The following is an 18,148-nucleotide window of genomic DNA, read 5'->3' on the forward strand; positions in this document are numbered from 1 at the left end:
GGATAAAAGCAATTCATCACCAGCATAGTCGAACACATGATTCAATCGCCATGCGTCGGTTTTCGGTAATTGATTGTTTATGCCTACTACGTACGCAATTTGACAGCGCCGAATGTTTGAAATGCGAAAATGGTCAGCAAGCATGCCTGTCAGTGCTGAAAACATTCTAAATATACGCAGTGCTGTGCAACGTCGAAGTCTGTGCAGGCGACGGCAAGGAATGCTAACCTAATATAGCCAGCTACATTGTCTCCTGCATGTCTTGTTTATGAAACGCTTGTGGTTTTAATGGAAAAATCGTTACACGATGACCGCTTTTTGAGTTTTCATAACTAGCTAGCTAATAAGTGAACTGTTCCCATTGATTATATTCTTTTCTAATGTATTCATGCTTTCCAATGTATTACATCAGTAGTTGACCAATGTCATGGCTGGGTAGCTGCTTTGTTTGGCATCATATGTAAGTTCTGATGCCGAGCAGGCTTGAGGTAAAATAAACAGTGTCTGGCGAACCTGCCAGCGCTAGTTAACGTTAGCTTCCACGATGATCAACATCTCTATGTTGTTACGCTCTTTAACTCGGAGTGCAAGGTGGCCCGCACTGCTAACTGACAGCAAACTTTGGCCGTCCGTTCCGCTCCAGTCAGCAACGCGGCTTCTCACAGGGGTAAGACAGATCCGATTTTCTGCTGAACCAATTGACCCTAAGTACTGCATTGATTAATTATTAATGTATGAGGTTCAGGAGGATATGTTCCCTACAAATCTATTCTTGTAGAAACCAAAGAGAAGGAAATGCGACGGATATTGTGTATTCCTAGTGAGAGAGAGATCCGGGAGTCGTATTTCCTGCGATAAGTTACTTCACAAGAGAGTGACTGAAGACAGGTCTGGTGACAATGAGTTCGTCAACAGTTGCTTGATTCAGTATTTTTATCTTCAGTCTTTAGCACCTGGCATTATGTCCACACTGAGAGAACGAAATTATTAGAAATTGCCAGTTTCTGTCATTTCAGTAACCTGTTAACTAAAAAATTGAGTTTGAACATTTGGGCAATGACGATGCATTTCATTTTTTAATGTACTTTTCAGACTTCTCCCAGTTCAATCCTGGAATATTCCAGAGCCAATTTACAATTCAGGAGCCAAGAGAGGTTTTTCAAGAGAAAAATAAGAGCAATATACAAGAGGTATTCAGACATCCCAGATGGCATTGTGGTAGGTTGTGCTTTCTTTGGCACTGAGGTCATCAAACAGATATTGCTAGTTACTTTAATGTTTTCAGCTACAAGTGGTATTACCTGTAGTTGCATTACTTTTGAAAATTAGTTGAATTGATGGTCAGCTGTAGTGCTGTTGTGCCTTTGGGGGACAGTAGTAGGGTGTGTACAGTGTAACACATCACAGACAGTTGACTCTGTGTTGCCTGTAGGTCCAGGGGCGTCACCATGTTTACTTTGAGGAAGGAGGCAGTGTCTACAGGATGGATCTCGTTCAGGGTAAGCTCAGTGGAGGTCAGACTGCAGGGAGGAGTCACGGGAGAAAATGTAAAGCCAGCTCACTGTAGCTGGGCCATTCATTAGTCCATCCCTGTGAGCCCCATGGGGATGGGGGTCAATACTGTGACATTGATTACCTGTGCGCACGTGTTTGATTGGGCCTCAGGTGAGCGAAACGTGGAGGAGGTCCTTCGTACGGATGGGGGAGGCCACGGAGAGGCGATCTTGCAGCGGGTTCGAATCTCCCCAAAGGAGGGTACGCTCGCGGCCACTCTCAGGTGCCCTGGGAGTGCGGACGAGGACACCAGGTGTCTCCTGGTGAGGCTGAGGGGCTCCCCCGACCCCCCTAAACCACTTCTCACGCTCGACAGAGTCTTCAGCTTTGGTGAGGGAGACCAGTGTGGCTCATTTGGTTCATCTTTGTGGAAGGAGTTAAGGGTGCTGTGGGCACAAATGAAGTTGAATAAGTTTTAAAAAACTTACCTTAGATGTGACAAGTTAGTATTCTTACCTCAGAGGCAGTGTTGATTGAGTTTAGGGCGGGTCTCAGTGTTGATTTTATGTGTCAGCATGCAGGAGTGGTGTCAGTCTGGCTGTGTGAAGTCAGACATGGTGTGGGTGTAAGAGTGCATTTCTGCGTCTGTCTCCTGTGTAGAATGGGCCACGGATGAAATCCTTTTCTTCACCACGGTGAAGGGCCTCCGGTGTCACCGCGTTTTTCGCCTGGACCTGAGCGCGGCAGAACCAGAGATCACTCTGGTGCATGAGGAGCAGGACCCAGAGTAAGACCCTGAGTCAGCTCCAGGTCACAACTGCACCTCACATTCTCCAAACTCTCTCGCTCTGTCTGTGTAACACTGTATCACTGTGTGTGCTTGCGTGTGTGTCTGTGTCCATTTCTTCCTATGCATGATGACCTGCCTATGTGTGTGTGTGTTTGTGTTTGTATGTGTGTTTGTGTATGTGTGCACATGCGTGTGTGTGTTTGTATGTGTGTGTGCGTGTGTGTGAGTGTGTGCACGCACGTGTGCATGCACATATGTACGCACGTGTGACTGTTGTTCCATCCCTGCAGGTTTTTTGTTGAAGTGAGCAGCTCCAGAGACAGGAAAGTGCTGACAGTCAACTGCAGCAGTAAAAGTAGTTCAGAGGTGTGGCTTATTGACTGCAGCACGCCCTTTGCTCCGCCCAGACTGGTTCAGCCCCGCCTCCCTGGCGTGCTTTACCATGTGGAGCACAGGGACCAGCAGCTGTATGTCCTCGCCAACACTGCGGCAGGCCGGGAATACCAGGTGAGCTCTGCCCCCTGGAGGCCTAAACTCCAGGCGTGCCCCGCCCATCACGGGTGCCTGCAGGGCAACCTTACATAACCCTAGATGAGTGCAGTGAATCTGAGGTAGTTTAATGTGAAAACTCTTAAGCACACTGAGGTCAAGTTAATGGAAAAGCTCTCTTTCCAAGAAATGAATACTAACACTTGGCCTGTTGCAGTACTGTTTCTGCTGTTGTGCACGTTTCTCATGTATTAGTCATGCATAGATGCATTTTCTTATTTCTCCAAGCTGCTGAGAGTGCCTCTCTCCTGTCCCTCCATGGGAAATTGGGAACCGCTGTTCACCCCTGCCCCTGGAACAGGTCTGAGGGACATGGAGCTCCTCCGGGACCACTGTGTTCTGGCCGTTCGGACCCCTGGCGGCCCTCTCAAACTCCAAACGGTGCCGTTGGCTGACCCCACCTGCGTCTCCACACTACAGGTGAGACAGCCACTGCAACCCACGGGCCAAATCAGAATGGCACTCCCACTGACAGGGGGGGAAACATGTCTTTATGCTGGTTAAGTGCTGACCAATCAGGTGGCTCTTCTGAATATTGCCCATGTTCTACATAAGATCAAGATAAGATTACTTCTTGATTACCATTTGCTGGTATCAGAGGGTCCAAACTAGTATTGTCATCAATGTTCACAGAAGTTTCATTCATTAACAACTTTTATTACCCCTTCCAACAATTATTGTTCTGAAGTAACCGCCTTTGTAATCAATGTAAGATCATAAACCTTGGCAGTGCTTTATGACCATTGCTGATGTCATCATTATGCCATCCAGTTCCATAACGATTATCTAAGCACTGACCTTTGACCCCGCAGTTTGGTCCTTGAAGACAGTTATTTAGAGATATACCAGGATAAACGTGTGAAGCCAGAGCTTGTAGGGTTTCTTTGTAGTTCTTCACACACTGTGGTTGCCACTCGTGGTGCAACGTGCCCCGTGACATGTGGTTTTGCTGAGTCAGCTTGTGTTCTGTAATGTTTTCATTCTGCGGTAAGGAGGGCCACAATGTGCTGCTTTGGAAAGGACTACTGCTGCCCCAAGTAAAAATGATTCTTTCATGTAATCCTTACTAGAGCTGTGAGCTAATGTTTTACCGTATATTTTTATTTAGAATTCTTTGTTCTTGTGGCTGTTGCTCTGTTTTATGTGAACATGCACATTAGTGTTGCTAAAATAATGTGAGTTCTATTTTAATAGATTTAATGAATAAACCCCTTGTCATTCATTTGTTCAGCTCTTTCACCATGGGCAAAGAGCTGTGGGTGTTAGAGGTTGTTCTGTCTGCGCTGGTGTAATTATTGTAGATGTTCTGTATTCACACCCTTTCATGAATGTTCACTCAGCACCAAGTCTTTACCAGATCTCTACTAGTGACATGAATTTTCAGTGCAAAGTGCACCAAGCTAAATGCATGTCTGTCGGGTGTGTCTGTTTGTTGTCAGTGGCGGTAGCTGTGTAAATGTACAGTCTGATTGCCGCCTGTCTTTCACAGCTCCCCACGTGGGCCTGTGCGATGGAGACCCAGCCCGACCAAATGACGGACAGCGAGAGCTTGCGGTTTCTCCTCTCATCCCCGGTGCACCCACCTGCCCTGTTCCACTACTCCCCGCGGGAGCACCGGCTGCACGTGCAGAAAGACTCTGCTGGACCCCCACTACCACCCTACCACACCACACGGCTGGAGGCCCCCAGCCAGGTGTCTCACCCTGATTACACACACCTGCCCATGCAGACCACACAGGTCATCAGGGATCCCATGGACCGGTTCCCAAAAGAGTAGGGCTGTTAACCTCGGTGTCCTGGTCAAATTTACGTAAAACTAGCTTTTTACATATGGCCATGTAATCAGCCCCACCACCCTTACATCTTATTGGTTACCCCATGCCTTGCATTCTCTACATACTTTGATTTCCTTGGTTATCACTGGCAGCAGGAACTGAGTTCTCATTTGAACTGCTTGGTTAAATAAAGGTTATATAAATACACACGTGCAGAAATATTTACACACACACTCACACACACACACACCCAGACCCAGGAGTGTGCGTGTTTTGTCAGGAGTCATGTGACACCGAGGTGCGGCCTGAACTGTGTTCTGACAGCAGAATGTGACACCTGCTGCGTGGCCTGTCGGGGGATGTCAAGTGGCCTGAAAGGCTGACGGAGCCCGTTCAGGTGTCAGGTGACCTGGCCGCCGGGCCTTTGTGATGCGGTGTCAGGTGACCAGGTTTCAGGTCCTCTGTCTCTCCTGCAGTGCTTAAGCCTCTGCTAAAAGCCGCATCATGTAGCTCACACCCAGGACACCATTGCCAGTGCCCACGGCAACAGGAACCGTGGCAATGATAATTACTAATCCTTTGATGAAAGGCCTGTAGCCCTAACCTGTGGCCAGGTCTATTTTTGAAATTGAGAGAGGTTGGGGACCATCATTTTTGTCTCAGGATGAAGGTTTATAGTTTGGGATAGTGTGTTATGGTCCTTCATTTGCAGCTGGGAAGGCAGAGAGGCAAGGTGCATGTTTTGTGAATGTAATGTACTATTTTAGTACTATCTTTCACTGTTTCTGCAGGATGGCACTATGGTCCCGCTCACAGTGTTTCATGCATGTGCTTGGGACGACCTGAAGGGGGTGCCATTGCTGCTGCATGTGTATGGGGCCTATGGCCTGGACCTACACATGGGGTTTAGCCCTGAGAAGAGGCTACTACTGGAGGAAGGCTGGGCCCTTGCGTACTGCCATGTCAGGTACTCCAAATCCCATGATCCTTTGAGCCCTGCTGCCACTGAAGTAACAATATAGGAGACTTTACCCTTTAAAACCGGCTTCACGGGAATGAACTGTCCTTACTTGTCAACTCCCACATTAACAAAGGCAACACTAAGCAAATTCTCTGGATTACTTTATTGAACCCTAGATTACTAAATGTTATGTCAACATGCAGAATTACTGGTAACACTTTAAGGTGTGCTTAGAACCTGTAAAAACCATTATTAAATAGCATTTTAAACATTTAGTATAATGTTTGTAAGGCAGTAACTATAATTGGTTAATATATTTGTTAACATTAATGAACACATGTATAAAGGTATGTTTACAAAGGTTTTATTGATCATGTTAGTTTGATCGGTATTTTAATATATTACTAACATTAGTGACATCAACGTCCCTTTAATCCGTTTAAAAATGGTGTAAATCATAGTTAAATAGTTAAATCGTTGAATATTTAGTGAGTTGTGATTGCTCATAATGCTTATAACACTGTGTTGGCTTATATAATTATAAACCATTTGAATATAATTTGGCCATGTATTGGCTAACATGGGGAATTCATTTAAGGTTTTTAATGGCTGGTAGTTTATTCATGTTAATAAGTACATGAACAAAAATGTACTAATGGCTAAAATACTATTCCATAATGGTTTATTCATAGTTTACAAGCAGACTTAAAATAAAGTGTTACCGAATTGTTGTTTGGTGCTGTTTCCACCCTAAAATTGTCTATGAGATGCTTTGTCTAGTGGCTGATGGGAGATTCTGATGTTCATTCTGTTAAAAAATACTCAGGATGAGGCATGCAGCATATTGTGTTGGCCTGTGCCCTACAGGGGTGGAGGGGAGCGGGGCCTGGGCTGGCACCAGGCGGGCCGTTTGGAGGGGAAGCAGAGAGGGGTGGAGGACCTGGCGGCTTGCGTCCAGCGGCTGTTCGACCTGGGCGTGTCTCGGCCCACCTTGGCCGCGCTGACCGCCCGCAGCGCAGGTGCAGTCCTGGCGGGGGCGCTGTGCAACCAGCACCCTCATCTGCTCCGAGCCGTCACCCTGCAGGTAAGGAACACGTCCACCTGCCCGCGGGCTACTTTCAGTCTGGGGAATCCAAAATACTGCCTTCAGAAGGCGCGTTGCCTGCTTTGCTTCTGCATGTAGAGCCATAGCCACTTCTCTTTTCCTAATAATAAATAATAATAACGGTAATAACAGGGAGTATGGAGGTATGGCTGCTGGGTACATGGTGGATTGCTTCCTCTGTTACTTTGTGAAGTTTTAGGCAGTGTGAGACTCAATAACTCTAATAAATGTATATATTTGCGCTCCTATTTATATTTTACCCGTATCACTGCATTAAGGACTGCCAGAATGGCCAAGTTCCCTGACTGAGCCCAAGCTACCCATGTGTTTTTCATTGTAATATGTCCCATTTTGGCTTTGCTGTTCCCCGTTTCTGCAGGCCCCTTTCTTGGACGTCCTGGGCACCATGCTGGACCCCACCCTGCCCCTAACCATCGAGGAGAGGGGGGAATGGGGCGACCCCCTGGCCGAACCCCAAGACAGAGACTACATCGCCTCCTACTGTCCCTGCCACAACATCACACCGCAGGTGAGTTCACATGAACAACTGTTCCCCCCCGTCAGTTTGAACTGACTACACATACATCACATCACACTAGCTTTCGCCTTTTAGCAGTTAACATTGACACGGCAGTGTATATATGGAAGCTATTCAGAATAAGTACTTCGCTTAAGGGTGCAACGGCAGTGCCCCAGCCAGAATTTGAGCCTGCAACCTTTGAGTTACAAGCCCAGATTCCTAAGCATTATACTGAACCGCCGCCCTCATGATCATAAAGTCACAGACAAACACAAACCCAAACACACCTATTCATCCCCACAAACGTGACATTCAGGCATTCAAACACACAGATACGCAGAAAAGGTCACAAGACGAAAACACACACAGAACTGGGGTATCACAGTGCCTGCACACAGTGTACGTTCTTAATCAGAGTGTGTAAGTTGAATGTGGCCTTTGATTCTACAGCAGTGGGTTATTATTGGGGTGTCTGTTTCTCTGTCCTGTCCCAGCTGTACCCTTCAATGCTGATCACAGCCTACGAGGCGGATCGGAGGGTTCCACTGGCGGGGGTGCAGCGGTACCTCCAGAGACTGACAGCGGCCATTCAGGCGCATGTCGGCAGTCGCTCCGCACCAGGTGAGTGGAAGAGGGTGCGTTTTTATGGGCTAGGAGTGAACCAAAATTACACTGCAGGGCAATCATTTAACAAATGCTGTTATGCAGGATGATTTACATGTGAGCAACATTCACAGGTCAGCAAGTGGACTTGCAACACCTTTAAAGTAGTGAGTGTTAGTTGTCGTGGCAACAGAAAAGCTGTAATACAAAAACAAAAATTAATGGATAACCCATTTTTTTGTTTTTGTGCCAACAGCCGTTTTTACATCACGGAACGCCTAGAGATGGTCTCGGCGTAGCTTTCAGACTGCTGGTCTGAAGGAGACCGAGCTAAAAATGCAGTAAAATCCATCCCCTCATATCCAGGGATCAGCTCTGAAGGGTATAATTAAGACCGGAGGACAGCCCTGAGCAGAGTTCATTTTTTATTGATGCTTCCCTGAGGGTTCACGCGAATCACAGAACATGCCAACCCTCTCGTCAGAGAACATTTAGTCTTCCCTCACATATAGTTCCCAACTGTATCGTTTTCCAAAAACGGAACAGAATCAGGTCTGAGAGGAACAGGCACTACTCCGGTCTCCTCTGTGCAGTGTGTTTCAAAAAGAGACTTTCAGGGTTCAGAGTACAATTGCTCTCTACCTCATTTGATTTAATGTTTCTGTTATTGATCCAACAAACCTACGTCCTTATTGCCATAGCCCCACCCAAATTTCAGGGAAAACATGATCCAATATCACAAAATAAAATATGCAAATATAAAAAAAATTGAATTGGAATAAAATCTGAGATTAAAATAATAGGGGGAAAAAAGAACTATAATAATAGTATTAGTGTAATAATGTCTCTCTCCTGTTAGATAACGCGCAGTGCAGGGGGTCGTTTGCTTGTTTATGAGATGCTGCGTCAGTAGGGGAGATAAGGAGCGGTGCGGTTCTGGCTGTCAAGGTCAGGCCCGCCCGTGGGGCCCGTCTCAGGCTGAGTGGGAGTCGGCGGCGGCAGGCCTGCGCTCGGAGCCCGCCAGAGGCTGGGATTAGACCAGCGCTGCTCAGAGCCCCCGCAGCGGATGGGAGAACAGAGCAGCCTAACGGACGGACAGGCTTAAGCCTTCATAAGTCGCTCTTCTTATCAGAGCCGCTGAGTGGGTGGGCAATTTCCCGCTTCAAGCGCTCGGTTACGTTTTTTTTTACAATATAAGAAATATTGACTGATTCGTGCTCCAATATGAGCATCTTAAATTTGGCACGGCCTTTTAATAGAAAATAACGAGGTAGACTACTGACCATTTTCAAGAGGAAAAGAGTGATCAGTGTGAAATAAATGTATGAAGAAGCAAAAATGACTGACTGTAGAGGTCAGATCGCGTGACTGAGCCCCTGCCCAGTACACGCCGATTGTTTGGTGGGCGGTACAGGCGGTAGGCTGCTGGGCTTTCAGAAGGCCCCATGACCACGCCCCCTGAGATTATGTCACCAGCATCTGCTCTACGTCCAGTGGGAGGAGCAAAGCTGTGATGTAATTCCAGACATTTTTCTGTTTGGGTCCTAGAATCAGAACACACACACCCATCCATTGTCCTGGACCTCCAGCCGGGCGGAGCCCACTTTGGCCCAGAGGATTTCGGCCTGTCCTTGGAGGAGGTAAACGTGCTCAGAAGGGTTTTGAGACCACAGTGTGAAATGAAGAGCTAGAATGCAATCCATTACTAACATTGAAAAATGTCAGTTGTGCAAGTCACTCTGGATGAAGGAAATAAATGAGGTCACAATGTAATGTCCCCTCCCATCGCTATGACGACACCGCAGATCTGTGGTTTGCAGCAGTTTGCTGACGTTAGGTCAGGAACAGTGTGATAGACCCCTGCACTGTGAACACTGAACACCTTGTGCAGGTACAGAACCTCTCGTACCACGTCCTCTTCCCTCACAGGCTGCCCGGCAGATCGCCTTCCTGTACAGCGAGCTGGGGATGGACGGAGGGGGCAGCAGGAAGAGGCGCAGGTAGACGCTGATGTCACCGTGACATCACCAACACCGCTGTGCTTTCCTGACATGTGACGGCCGGGCTACCCAGCATGCACAGGATGGACAGACAGAGGGACACAGACGGATGAACAGACCTACACAGTCCCAGCCTGCCCACGCCGTGATGAGGTGTGTGTGTGCGCATGCACGCGAGACTTCTAAAATGTCCTATTTTCAAAGAAGAGAGGCCGCCAAATATGAAAATCTGCAAATCTTTAATTACAAAACATTCAGAGGAACAACGCATACGGAGCGACTCGATTGGGAGCACAGGGACCTTGCGCATTCGGGACCGCCCCGCCCCGCCCCAGTGCTGCGCTCAGCACTTGTACAGGATGTCCAGTGCGCTCATGTAGCAGGCCTTCTCCGACACGTAGCAGCGGGAGGCGTGGGCCGGGTGGAGTCGCGTGTGGGAGGAGTACTCCAGCACCAGCCCCTCCCCGGGCTCAGTCCGGATTTTGGCCTTCTGAACGCTCTCCCCTTCCCTGCCCCGGGTGCCCACGCGCACGGTCAGCTGGTCCGGCAGCTCGGCCACGCCGGAGAGGTCGGTCAGCGCGGCGCCCCCGAAGTTGAGCAGCACCAGGAAGGCGCGGGGGTAGCCGTCGAGCTCCCGCGCGAAGGCCAGGACGTCGGCGTCTCGGTGCAGGAAGCACGCCCAGCCCCGGTGCAGCGCCAGCTCCGACTGCCGCAGGAGACTGAGGGCCCGGTACTGCGCCAGGACCGACCCGGGATCCGCCTTCTGGACCTGGGGAGAGAGCGCTGACCGTCAGCTCCCCTGCACACCCTGCACACCGTATGACTGCAGCCCACAGCTGACCAGCAGCCTGCATTTCACTACAGTGCATTTACCATGGGCTTACTGCACTGTGCCTCAGGACATACATTTGTATAGTGAATTGGTAACATAAATATACAATTCCTTTTTTACAAGTGTTTTCATATCAGAGTGTATATGTGGTAAAATAAAATTGTGCCATTAAGTTTGGAGGGGTGTAACTGTTTGTGGATATACCACTTCATACCACTTTCTTTTCTGAACTATTTAATGAGCCTCATCATTTGGGCGATCTGACACTTCACTTATGTTTCATCATAGTCTTCACCTGTCATTCATGAGCTTGTCTGCTTTCCTGTGCTTGACAAGTGAACCAGTATTACTGTATACAGTTAGCTGACTAGCCCACCCTTTGGCATACGTGTTATTTTGAGCCCCGCCGCTCCTCCATACCTCCACATTGACAGTGGTGTAGTTGGGGTGGATGGGAAGCCAGGTCTTGTTCTGGCTGAAGCCCGCATACTCCTCTGCGCTCCACTGCATGGGGGACCTCTGGGGGTCCCTGCTTGCGTTCTGAGGGGAAGGGGGGGGGGGGTCAGAGGTTAAATTTTGTGTACAAGTGATCGAGGTGGGGTTTGGCGTCGAGCGGGCGGACGGAAGGACACTCACAGGGTTGAACTTGCCGAACGGGTCCTGGATCTCGGTCACGTTCACGTTCTCCATGCCGATCTCCTCGCCGTAGTAAGTGGTGGGCGTGCCGGGCAGCGTGAGCAGCATCATGTTGATGACACGCGTGTACTCCTTTCCCGTGCTGGAGGAGATGCGCGGCTTGTCGTGATTCCCCACCTGAGCAAAGAGCCGCCGTGATGTCATCGTTCCTTTATGCCCACCTCACAATGCACAACGTCCAAGCCCTCATACCGATTACCGTAAAACTTCTATTAGAAGCACAGTCTGTAATAAGGGCCTAATTGCTTGCAGCTGCCTGTAGGCCCACGTATCTCTAGTGGATTACAATGCAAGCAATGCAAATGCTGGACACCACGAATAGAAGCTTTACGGTAAATCACTTCACGCTAAAAAGGCAGGTGGACCTTCATGCTGGCGGTAATGTTGACCACCTACCACCCAGTTTGCCCACTTTCCCTTGGGCATGTTGGTCATCCACAGGTTGACCAGGTCGAAGGCACCGTCTCCAGACAGTTGTTTGGGTAGGTCGAGGAGATAAAAGTTGAAGGGGAAGTCGCTTTCTTTGACCGTGTCCGTCCCATAGTACATCATGGTCTTGTCAATCTCTTCATAGTCATAGGACTCGGTCACCATGAACCTGAAAGAGTTTCATATGGGAGGTACACACACGTGAACAAGGGCAAGGGAGGTGGGTAGAGAGAGCACCGTGTCTGTGCGGATTACAAAGGCTCAGACCCAGGTCGATTAAGTGTAGTACTTTCTTTGGACAACAGTCAAATTTGAACACACACCTCCAGGCACTACACAATTTTCAGCCAAAAGGTACGATCATGAAAGAAGAATTTTGAGCATGGGAGATGGGTGAAAACAGGATTCTTTTTAAAAAATGGCAGTAGACTCCAGGAATTTCACTGGTCCCTAAAGGGGTTAAAATATCTAAACAGTGATTTGACACAGATCTGCAAGGGTCAGGCAGGGGACTTTTTGGGGGGGTGGGGTGTACCTGTAACGGCCCGGCTCTCTGCTGTACTCGTCCATGTCCACCCTCCAGTCCCGCAGGATGTCGTGCAGGCCCAGCTGGGAGGTGGTGTAGTCGTGGTACAGGTCAAACTCCGAATTCACGCTCTCCTGAGGACAGGGAGAGGAGAGGGGAGTCTGAGCGCATGTCTTTCTTTTTCCCCCCCCCGCTCTCCCGCAGACGCACGGCTAACCGGCGGGACGCAAAGGCTCTGGATTAGCCTAGTCAGAAATTCCGCTTCTAAATCCCAAAAAATATGACCCCAGTAATCCCTCTCCTGTGAGGGGACTGCCTGCCCAGTGAATGACCCCACACCCCTTCCCCCTTTAGCTGAACACTCTGGAGCCAGTCAGTGACCTCCCCTGATCACAAGGGTTGATTTATAATGACTTCAAATGAGAATTCTTCAACAGAAATAAAGTCAGTTCAGCGTTTTTCCTTAAGTTCCCCTCCCCCAATCTACTATACCTTCAAACACAATGAAATGCCTGCCAGTTTGTGTGAGAACTAATAGCCTACTAGCACCATCATGTGCAATATACATTTAGCATGCAAAATTCAGCCTTCAGTTTGGGCTGCCAAGCTTTACATAAATATAGATAGTTGATCCTCAAGCTTTGTTATGCATGCAGATAATTATAAAATCATATGTACTTTTAAAGTCCATTCACAGATCTGTAATATGTTCACTTGGTGCACCCAGTGGTTTTAGCTGGACACAGCACCCGAGGGGCCTCCATTTATGCGACTGGAGAGAGGCGTGTCTTATCTTACCGGGGGCTGGCTGGGGTCCACCTGGGGCTCGTCTCTCAGGTGTTTCGCCTCCAGCATGTGCTTCACGGCGTCCATGCGAAAGCCGTCCACACCCTTGTCCAGCCAGAACTGGATGATGTCCTGGACGCCGGCAGAGGAGAGGGAGCCACAGAATTAGCTTCAACGCCAGAGAGCATTAGCATCGCCCCTTTGGACGGTGCGACAAATGAAACCTTTATCATAGCGTTCTATCACAATATTACACTGCACCGTAATGAATCTACAGATCAGGACACACTCGTATGTAACGTGGGGCAATGAAGAATACCCTGTCAGATAGAATTCAACTCTTCAGATGGCCATCATTTCTAGAATGAGACCCAATGCTGCATGTGAATAAGTTGTACTACAGAGACAGCATTGGTGGCATCTGTGTGTGTGTCTGGCTGCTTCCTCGTTTTCTGGCAGCACAAGCAATGCAAGACAAGCCCCCCATTATGTGTCTGACACAAACTCTCTTTTCCAGCAGACCAAGTGAGTTTTCCTGCTCTTTTGTTGAACTTTGTACTCCTGTGGAGACCGCCTGTCGAAAGGTGGAGATTCCAGGAGATAATCAGTAACAATGGAGCCAGTGACCAAAACAAATAAAAAAATGTAATCAGCAACCCGAAAAAATTCCATTAACACTCAACACATAGGAAGCCGTGTTTAAGGCTGTTGACAATCTGTTTGACAATCTGCTTTCAGTAGAAAAGCCAAAATCAACATGAAGTTCAGCAAGAGGACACTGTTGCCCCTCTAGCTGAGCTCTGGCCTGAAAGAGAGGCGATGGGAGGGAGGGGGTTGGTTACCTTGTGGCCACGCCCATATCTATCCTCCCTTAGGAATGCCAAGCCGTGAGATGAGCCCTGGCTAGGATTACTGTCCCTGCTTGGGGGACATAAAGGCCTTTCTGTGTCACCTGTGTGACTGGCTCTCTGTGTTTCTTCCCTTTACACCAGAGGGAAACAGGGACCTGGGAGTAGGGAGTGGGAGGGTCACCCAATCACATGCCTCCCTGGCCAATTCCCCTTCTCCCACATTGTCCTTCATCCGCGGCTCTCTTTCATCCCAAAACACAGCAGTGTTTATACCCCCCACCTCTATGGCAACCGCCAACTGGCAGGCCCGGCGGTTCTGCTGGGCACAGGTAAGTAAACGAAGCGAGTCATTCGGATGGTAGGGAAGCAGCGGCCTGAAATCGGACCGTGCCGAGGGGAAGCGGTGCTCACTTTCATTTCCTGCTTCACGCGCGGGTTGCGGAAGTTGAGGTCGGGCTGCTCCTTGAGGAACTGGTGCAGGTAGCACTGCCCCCGCACCTCATCGTACGTCCAGGAGGAGTTCCCGAACACGCTCACCTGAAGGGACAAAAGCAGGGGGTCACAGATGCACAGCCACCACAGAGACAACGCTACGCCAGGAAATAAAACATTCTATGGTACTTTTGAGTTAATTGCCCCTTCCTCTAGGATGTGCTATGCTCCTCCACCAATGGCAGATGCTAACTGATGAATACCAAGCCTATCAACTGAACAAGACGGACATGCAACAGGAGGAGAAATCACCACGGCAACCACAGTGACTGCATCTCCAGAGCAGGGCCGCTCACCCAGTTGTTTGGCAGAACAGGGGGTGTGCAGTTTGTCCAGATGTAGTAGTCCTCATAGCCACTTGTGTAGTTTCGGCTGAGTAGGAACCAGCGATGCTTGTCACTGGTGTGATTGGGGATGAAGTCCATTATCAGCTTCAGCCCTGCGATTGGGGAGGGGGAGAGGCAATTTAAGGACCTGGAATGGGATATGGTGGAAGCAAAGAGGGGGAAGAGCCCAATCACAGCAGACCCAATGTGTTTCTCAACCCCAGCTTCACAGACTCAGAGCTTTACCTTTGTCATGCATGGCGTTGAGAAGGCCGTCAAAGTCCTGCATGGTCCCGAACAGGGGGTCGATATCCCGGAAATCCTCCACATCGTACCCAAAGTCCTTCATGGGTGACAGGTAGAAGGGACTGATCCAGATGGCCTTGATGTTGAGGTAATCAAAGTGATCCAGCTTCTCTCTGATACCTGGTCGTGGGTGGAACAGCGTTAGGTACTGTGATTGGCTGGCACTCTAGATGCTACAGCACTGTGCCGTGCCGCACACTACAGAATTCAGTGCTTCTCAGTCCTGAGCCTGGGGAACAGCCGTATTCTGGGTTGGGCCGGTTCATATTCAGGGAGAGGGTGCCAGATGCATTCATTGATTTGTGCACTAAGATATGTATTTGTACATCAATAAAGATAAAGGTATTGATTATTGATATGGCAAACACATTTAGGGCAGAACTGATTCTGCTTATTAAGCATACTTGTTCAGTCGGTCTTTGCCCTGCAACAATTATCTGAACAATAAGTTCCTTGTAATCACTAATGTAACCACACCGTATTACTAATTCAGCAAGTATGAATGAACAAATAAGGCAGAAATAACGTGATCTCTTTAGTAATACAAGCCCACCTTACATTACACATTTCTTCTACAAATTGCTTTTAGCAGATTCCTGTTTGGTAAAATCTAAGTCATTCCATAAACTGGGCATGAGGTCAATCAATGCTGAACAATGGACAGCCTGGTCTAGCTGGATCAGGACTGGGAAACACTGACATGGTTAATTATACTGCAAGTGTGCATCTGGTTGACCACAGTAACTACTGTACAAAAATACAAATGACTTAAGGTGGAGGCAATACGTAAGCTTGAAAAATAGCCTACCTCTCTGTATTCAATCACCACACTGTAATATAAGAGGATTTTTGGAAATATAGCCTATAACTAATGAATGATGGTTTCTAACTTTAAAAAACGCAGGCTTTTGTTTACTTCCATTTCTCTCTCCTCCAGGATTTTTAACAGGGTTGTTTGGAGACAGACTTTTACAACCAGCTAATGCAGACCTATAAAACCGTTGGTGTGTGAAATTCAGAACAATTTAGAGCTCGTGTATAATACTATTCTGACCAGTACTTAGTGCTAATGACTTAAGTCAATGATTTCTGTTCCTTGCACGCAAATAGTCCTGTTACAAATAACGCAGCGATACTACTATGAACTTATATTGTATCAAGAGAAAGCCAGTGAGAAAAATAATTAATTCTTAATAACAATGTTTAAGGTGGGGAAACGCGCACCAGTAACAAAAGAGTGATTTGCTACCTTTTAGATCTCCAACGCCGTTATTGTCGGAGTCCTTGAAAGAACGTGGGTAAATCTGGTACACTGCGGACGACTGCCACCAACTGAGGCAACCTGGTGACAGGGCGATTACCGCGATGGTCAAGGCCACCAGCGCGACCGTGGACGCCATCAGTAGCCAGAACAAGATCTCCCGGGGAAGGCGATAGCGGGCTTGGCTTGAATACATCAGCAGAACCTCTTTAGGCATGCCGGCATACGGCTTGATCTGTCTGTAGGCGCTGTCCTCTTCATTCGGTGACAGGACCAGGGACGAACTTGGTTCCCCTTTTCCTTTATCTTTATGAGATTTTTCCTCGTCATCATCTACTTGGAGCCCCTCGTTACAGATACCTTCCTTCATCTCCACCGATGTGCTGTTCAGTCTCTGATCTGTCATCGTGAGGCTGTGTGTTTTCCCAATTGTCTACTTCTAGCAGCAAGAGAATCAGACCTTAATCTGCGCTCCCTCTCCTGAACAATACAGTACCGGTCCGTGTTCCCTGTGCGTTTTAAAGAGACTTGCAGGGTTCAGAGTACAATCCCTCTCTCTTTCTCTCTCCCTCGCTCTCTCTCTCTGGGAGGGAGAGTTGTGAACGCCTAGATAATAAGCCAGCCATGTCAATCTGTATCATGATAACTGCTTTTAACCATCACCTAAATATAGTTTGATGCGATAACAGTAGGCTAAGCAAAGAACAGGCAATAACGATCTATCATATAAGTTTTAATGACTTGTGGACGACTTCAAGAAAGTGGGCGTAATCACTGGAAAGACAGGTGGTTCCTTGAGGTACACTGCACATTTTTTGGCCAATTAAACAGAAATCTGCGTGTCGTCACGTTTTTCGAAGAACCATGAACATATTAGGCTAATTCAAAAATATCCCTTTAAAATATGGGGATGTTTCCATTATTTGTCAAGACTACTCACAATGTTCACGCTGCCAGTCTGAGGCTATTGCATTAGCCTACCATTGAATAGTCACCATTATGTCAAAACTGTAGGCCTACTGTACTTTTCCGATAGATGGATTTTTGCCGCACAAAATAAGGTGGAGCGACATGCTTTCTCATTCCCCGAGATGAAAGCGGTTGACCGGCATTTATAGTAGATTTATTGTAAAAAATAAAATAAAAATAAAAAAAAGGGATGATAGCTAGCTGATTTACCTCAGCAATTATATTTTAATTGCTTGGAGACAGAAGCTTGGCTATGATACAAACACTTCCTGTACATGTCCGCTAGTAGCGCACGCCCGGATATCCCAGTTCTCGGTTTACATCACAGTTCTGTGGCCATGACGTATGTGGCCACTAAAATGACAGCTTTCTTGAAAGACTTCTTGTGATTCCTTTAATACATTTGCGGCGGTATAGTGTAACGGTCGGATATAAAGAGCTTGTTGTGACTTGAGAAAGATACTAAAACTAGGGCTGCTCACGTCTACGTCTTCAAATAATCATAACCAGTTGTTCCATCAAAAGCGTAAACGTTAGGCCATACCTGAATTTTCACTAAAATAAATAAATAAATAAAACGTAGCTGTCTCTTAAATTAAACGTATTCAATGAATTTTAAAGTAGATCCCAGCAATATTGTTGTTTATGAAATCAAAAATGGATGTTTGAAATAAACATGCAACGGCTCTACAGCTGGAAGCAAGCCGCTAGTTTGGTGAAGTTATATTTCAGTTTGAAAACATGCTACAATTAAAATTGCTAGATGATGAACACAGGCTTGAATGGTTTTTCAGAAAGGCCGTCTTTGATATTGCTCAATTTATTTATAAAGCCTGGGATCGTAGCAAAAGTGTATTGTATATTTGAATTATCATAG

General features: G+C 47.6%; 2 protein-coding genes across 2 annotated transcripts; one reads left to right on the forward strand and one right to left on the reverse strand.

Annotated features, from left to right (window-relative positions):
- Window positions 1-6: 6 nt before the first annotated feature.
- On the forward strand, window positions 7-10,805 carry prepl (prolyl endopeptidase like). Its single transcript, XM_035400500.1, has 14 exons — window positions 7-667; window positions 1,093-1,218; window positions 1,433-1,499; window positions 1,666-1,884; window positions 2,155-2,281; window positions 2,575-2,791; window positions 3,062-3,253; window positions 4,323-4,526; window positions 5,400-5,575; window positions 6,437-6,653; window positions 7,054-7,203; window positions 7,689-7,815; window positions 9,346-9,437; window positions 9,727-10,805. The coding sequence occupies exons 1-14, from the start codon at window positions 545-547 to the stop codon at window positions 9,799-9,801; spliced, it is 2,112 nt and encodes a 703-aa protein (XP_035256391.1). The 5' UTR covers window positions 7-544; the 3' UTR covers window positions 9,802-10,805.
- slc3a1 (solute carrier family 3 member 1) lies at window positions 10,020-16,886 on the reverse strand. The gene is made up of 10 exons (XM_035400501.1): window positions 16,291-16,886; window positions 14,982-15,161; window positions 14,706-14,848; window positions 14,329-14,454; window positions 13,079-13,198; window positions 12,290-12,414; window positions 11,722-11,923; window positions 11,266-11,442; window positions 11,050-11,169; window positions 10,020-10,566 (listed from the first exon to the last, which is right to left on the reverse strand). Exons 1-10 carry the CDS (start codon window positions 16,706-16,708, stop codon window positions 10,141-10,143), a joined length of 2,037 nt encoding a protein of 678 aa, XP_035256392.1. The 5' UTR covers window positions 16,709-16,886; the 3' UTR covers window positions 10,020-10,140.
- Between the last annotated feature and the right edge of the window lie 1,262 nt (window positions 16,887-18,148).

This window comes from Anguilla anguilla, chromosome 18, assembly GCF_013347855.1.
Source record: "Anguilla anguilla isolate fAngAng1 chromosome 18, fAngAng1.pri, whole genome shotgun sequence".
Classification (NCBI taxonomy): Eukaryota; Metazoa; Chordata; class Actinopteri; order Anguilliformes; family Anguillidae; genus Anguilla; species Anguilla anguilla.

Bases quoted from the DNA above. Each gene is read 5' to 3' on its own strand.
- prepl (XM_035400500.1), top strand. From the start codon at position 545: ATGATCAACATCTCTATGTTGTTACGCTCTTTAACTCGGAGTGCAAGG. The intron at 2,282-2,574 runs GTAAGACCCTGA...CCATCCCTGCAG, and splicing joins CATGAGGAGCAGGACCCAGA to GTTTTTTGTTGAAGTGAGCA. The intron at 9,438-9,726 runs GTAAACGTGCTC...CTTCCCTCACAG, and splicing joins TCGGCCTGTCCTTGGAGGAG to GCTGCCCGGCAGATCGCCTT.
- slc3a1 (XM_035400501.1), bottom strand. From the start codon at position 16,708: ATGACAGATCAGAGACTGAACAGCACATCGGTGGAGATGAAGGAAGGT. The intron at 14,849-14,981 runs GTAAAGCTCTGA...CCCCAATCGCAG, and splicing joins CAACGCCATGCATGACAAAG to GGCTGAAGCTGATAATGGAC. The intron at 12,415-13,078 runs GTAAGATAAGAC...CCCTGTCCTCAG, and splicing joins TGGACCCCAGCCAGCCCCCG to GAGAGCGTGAATTCGGAGTT.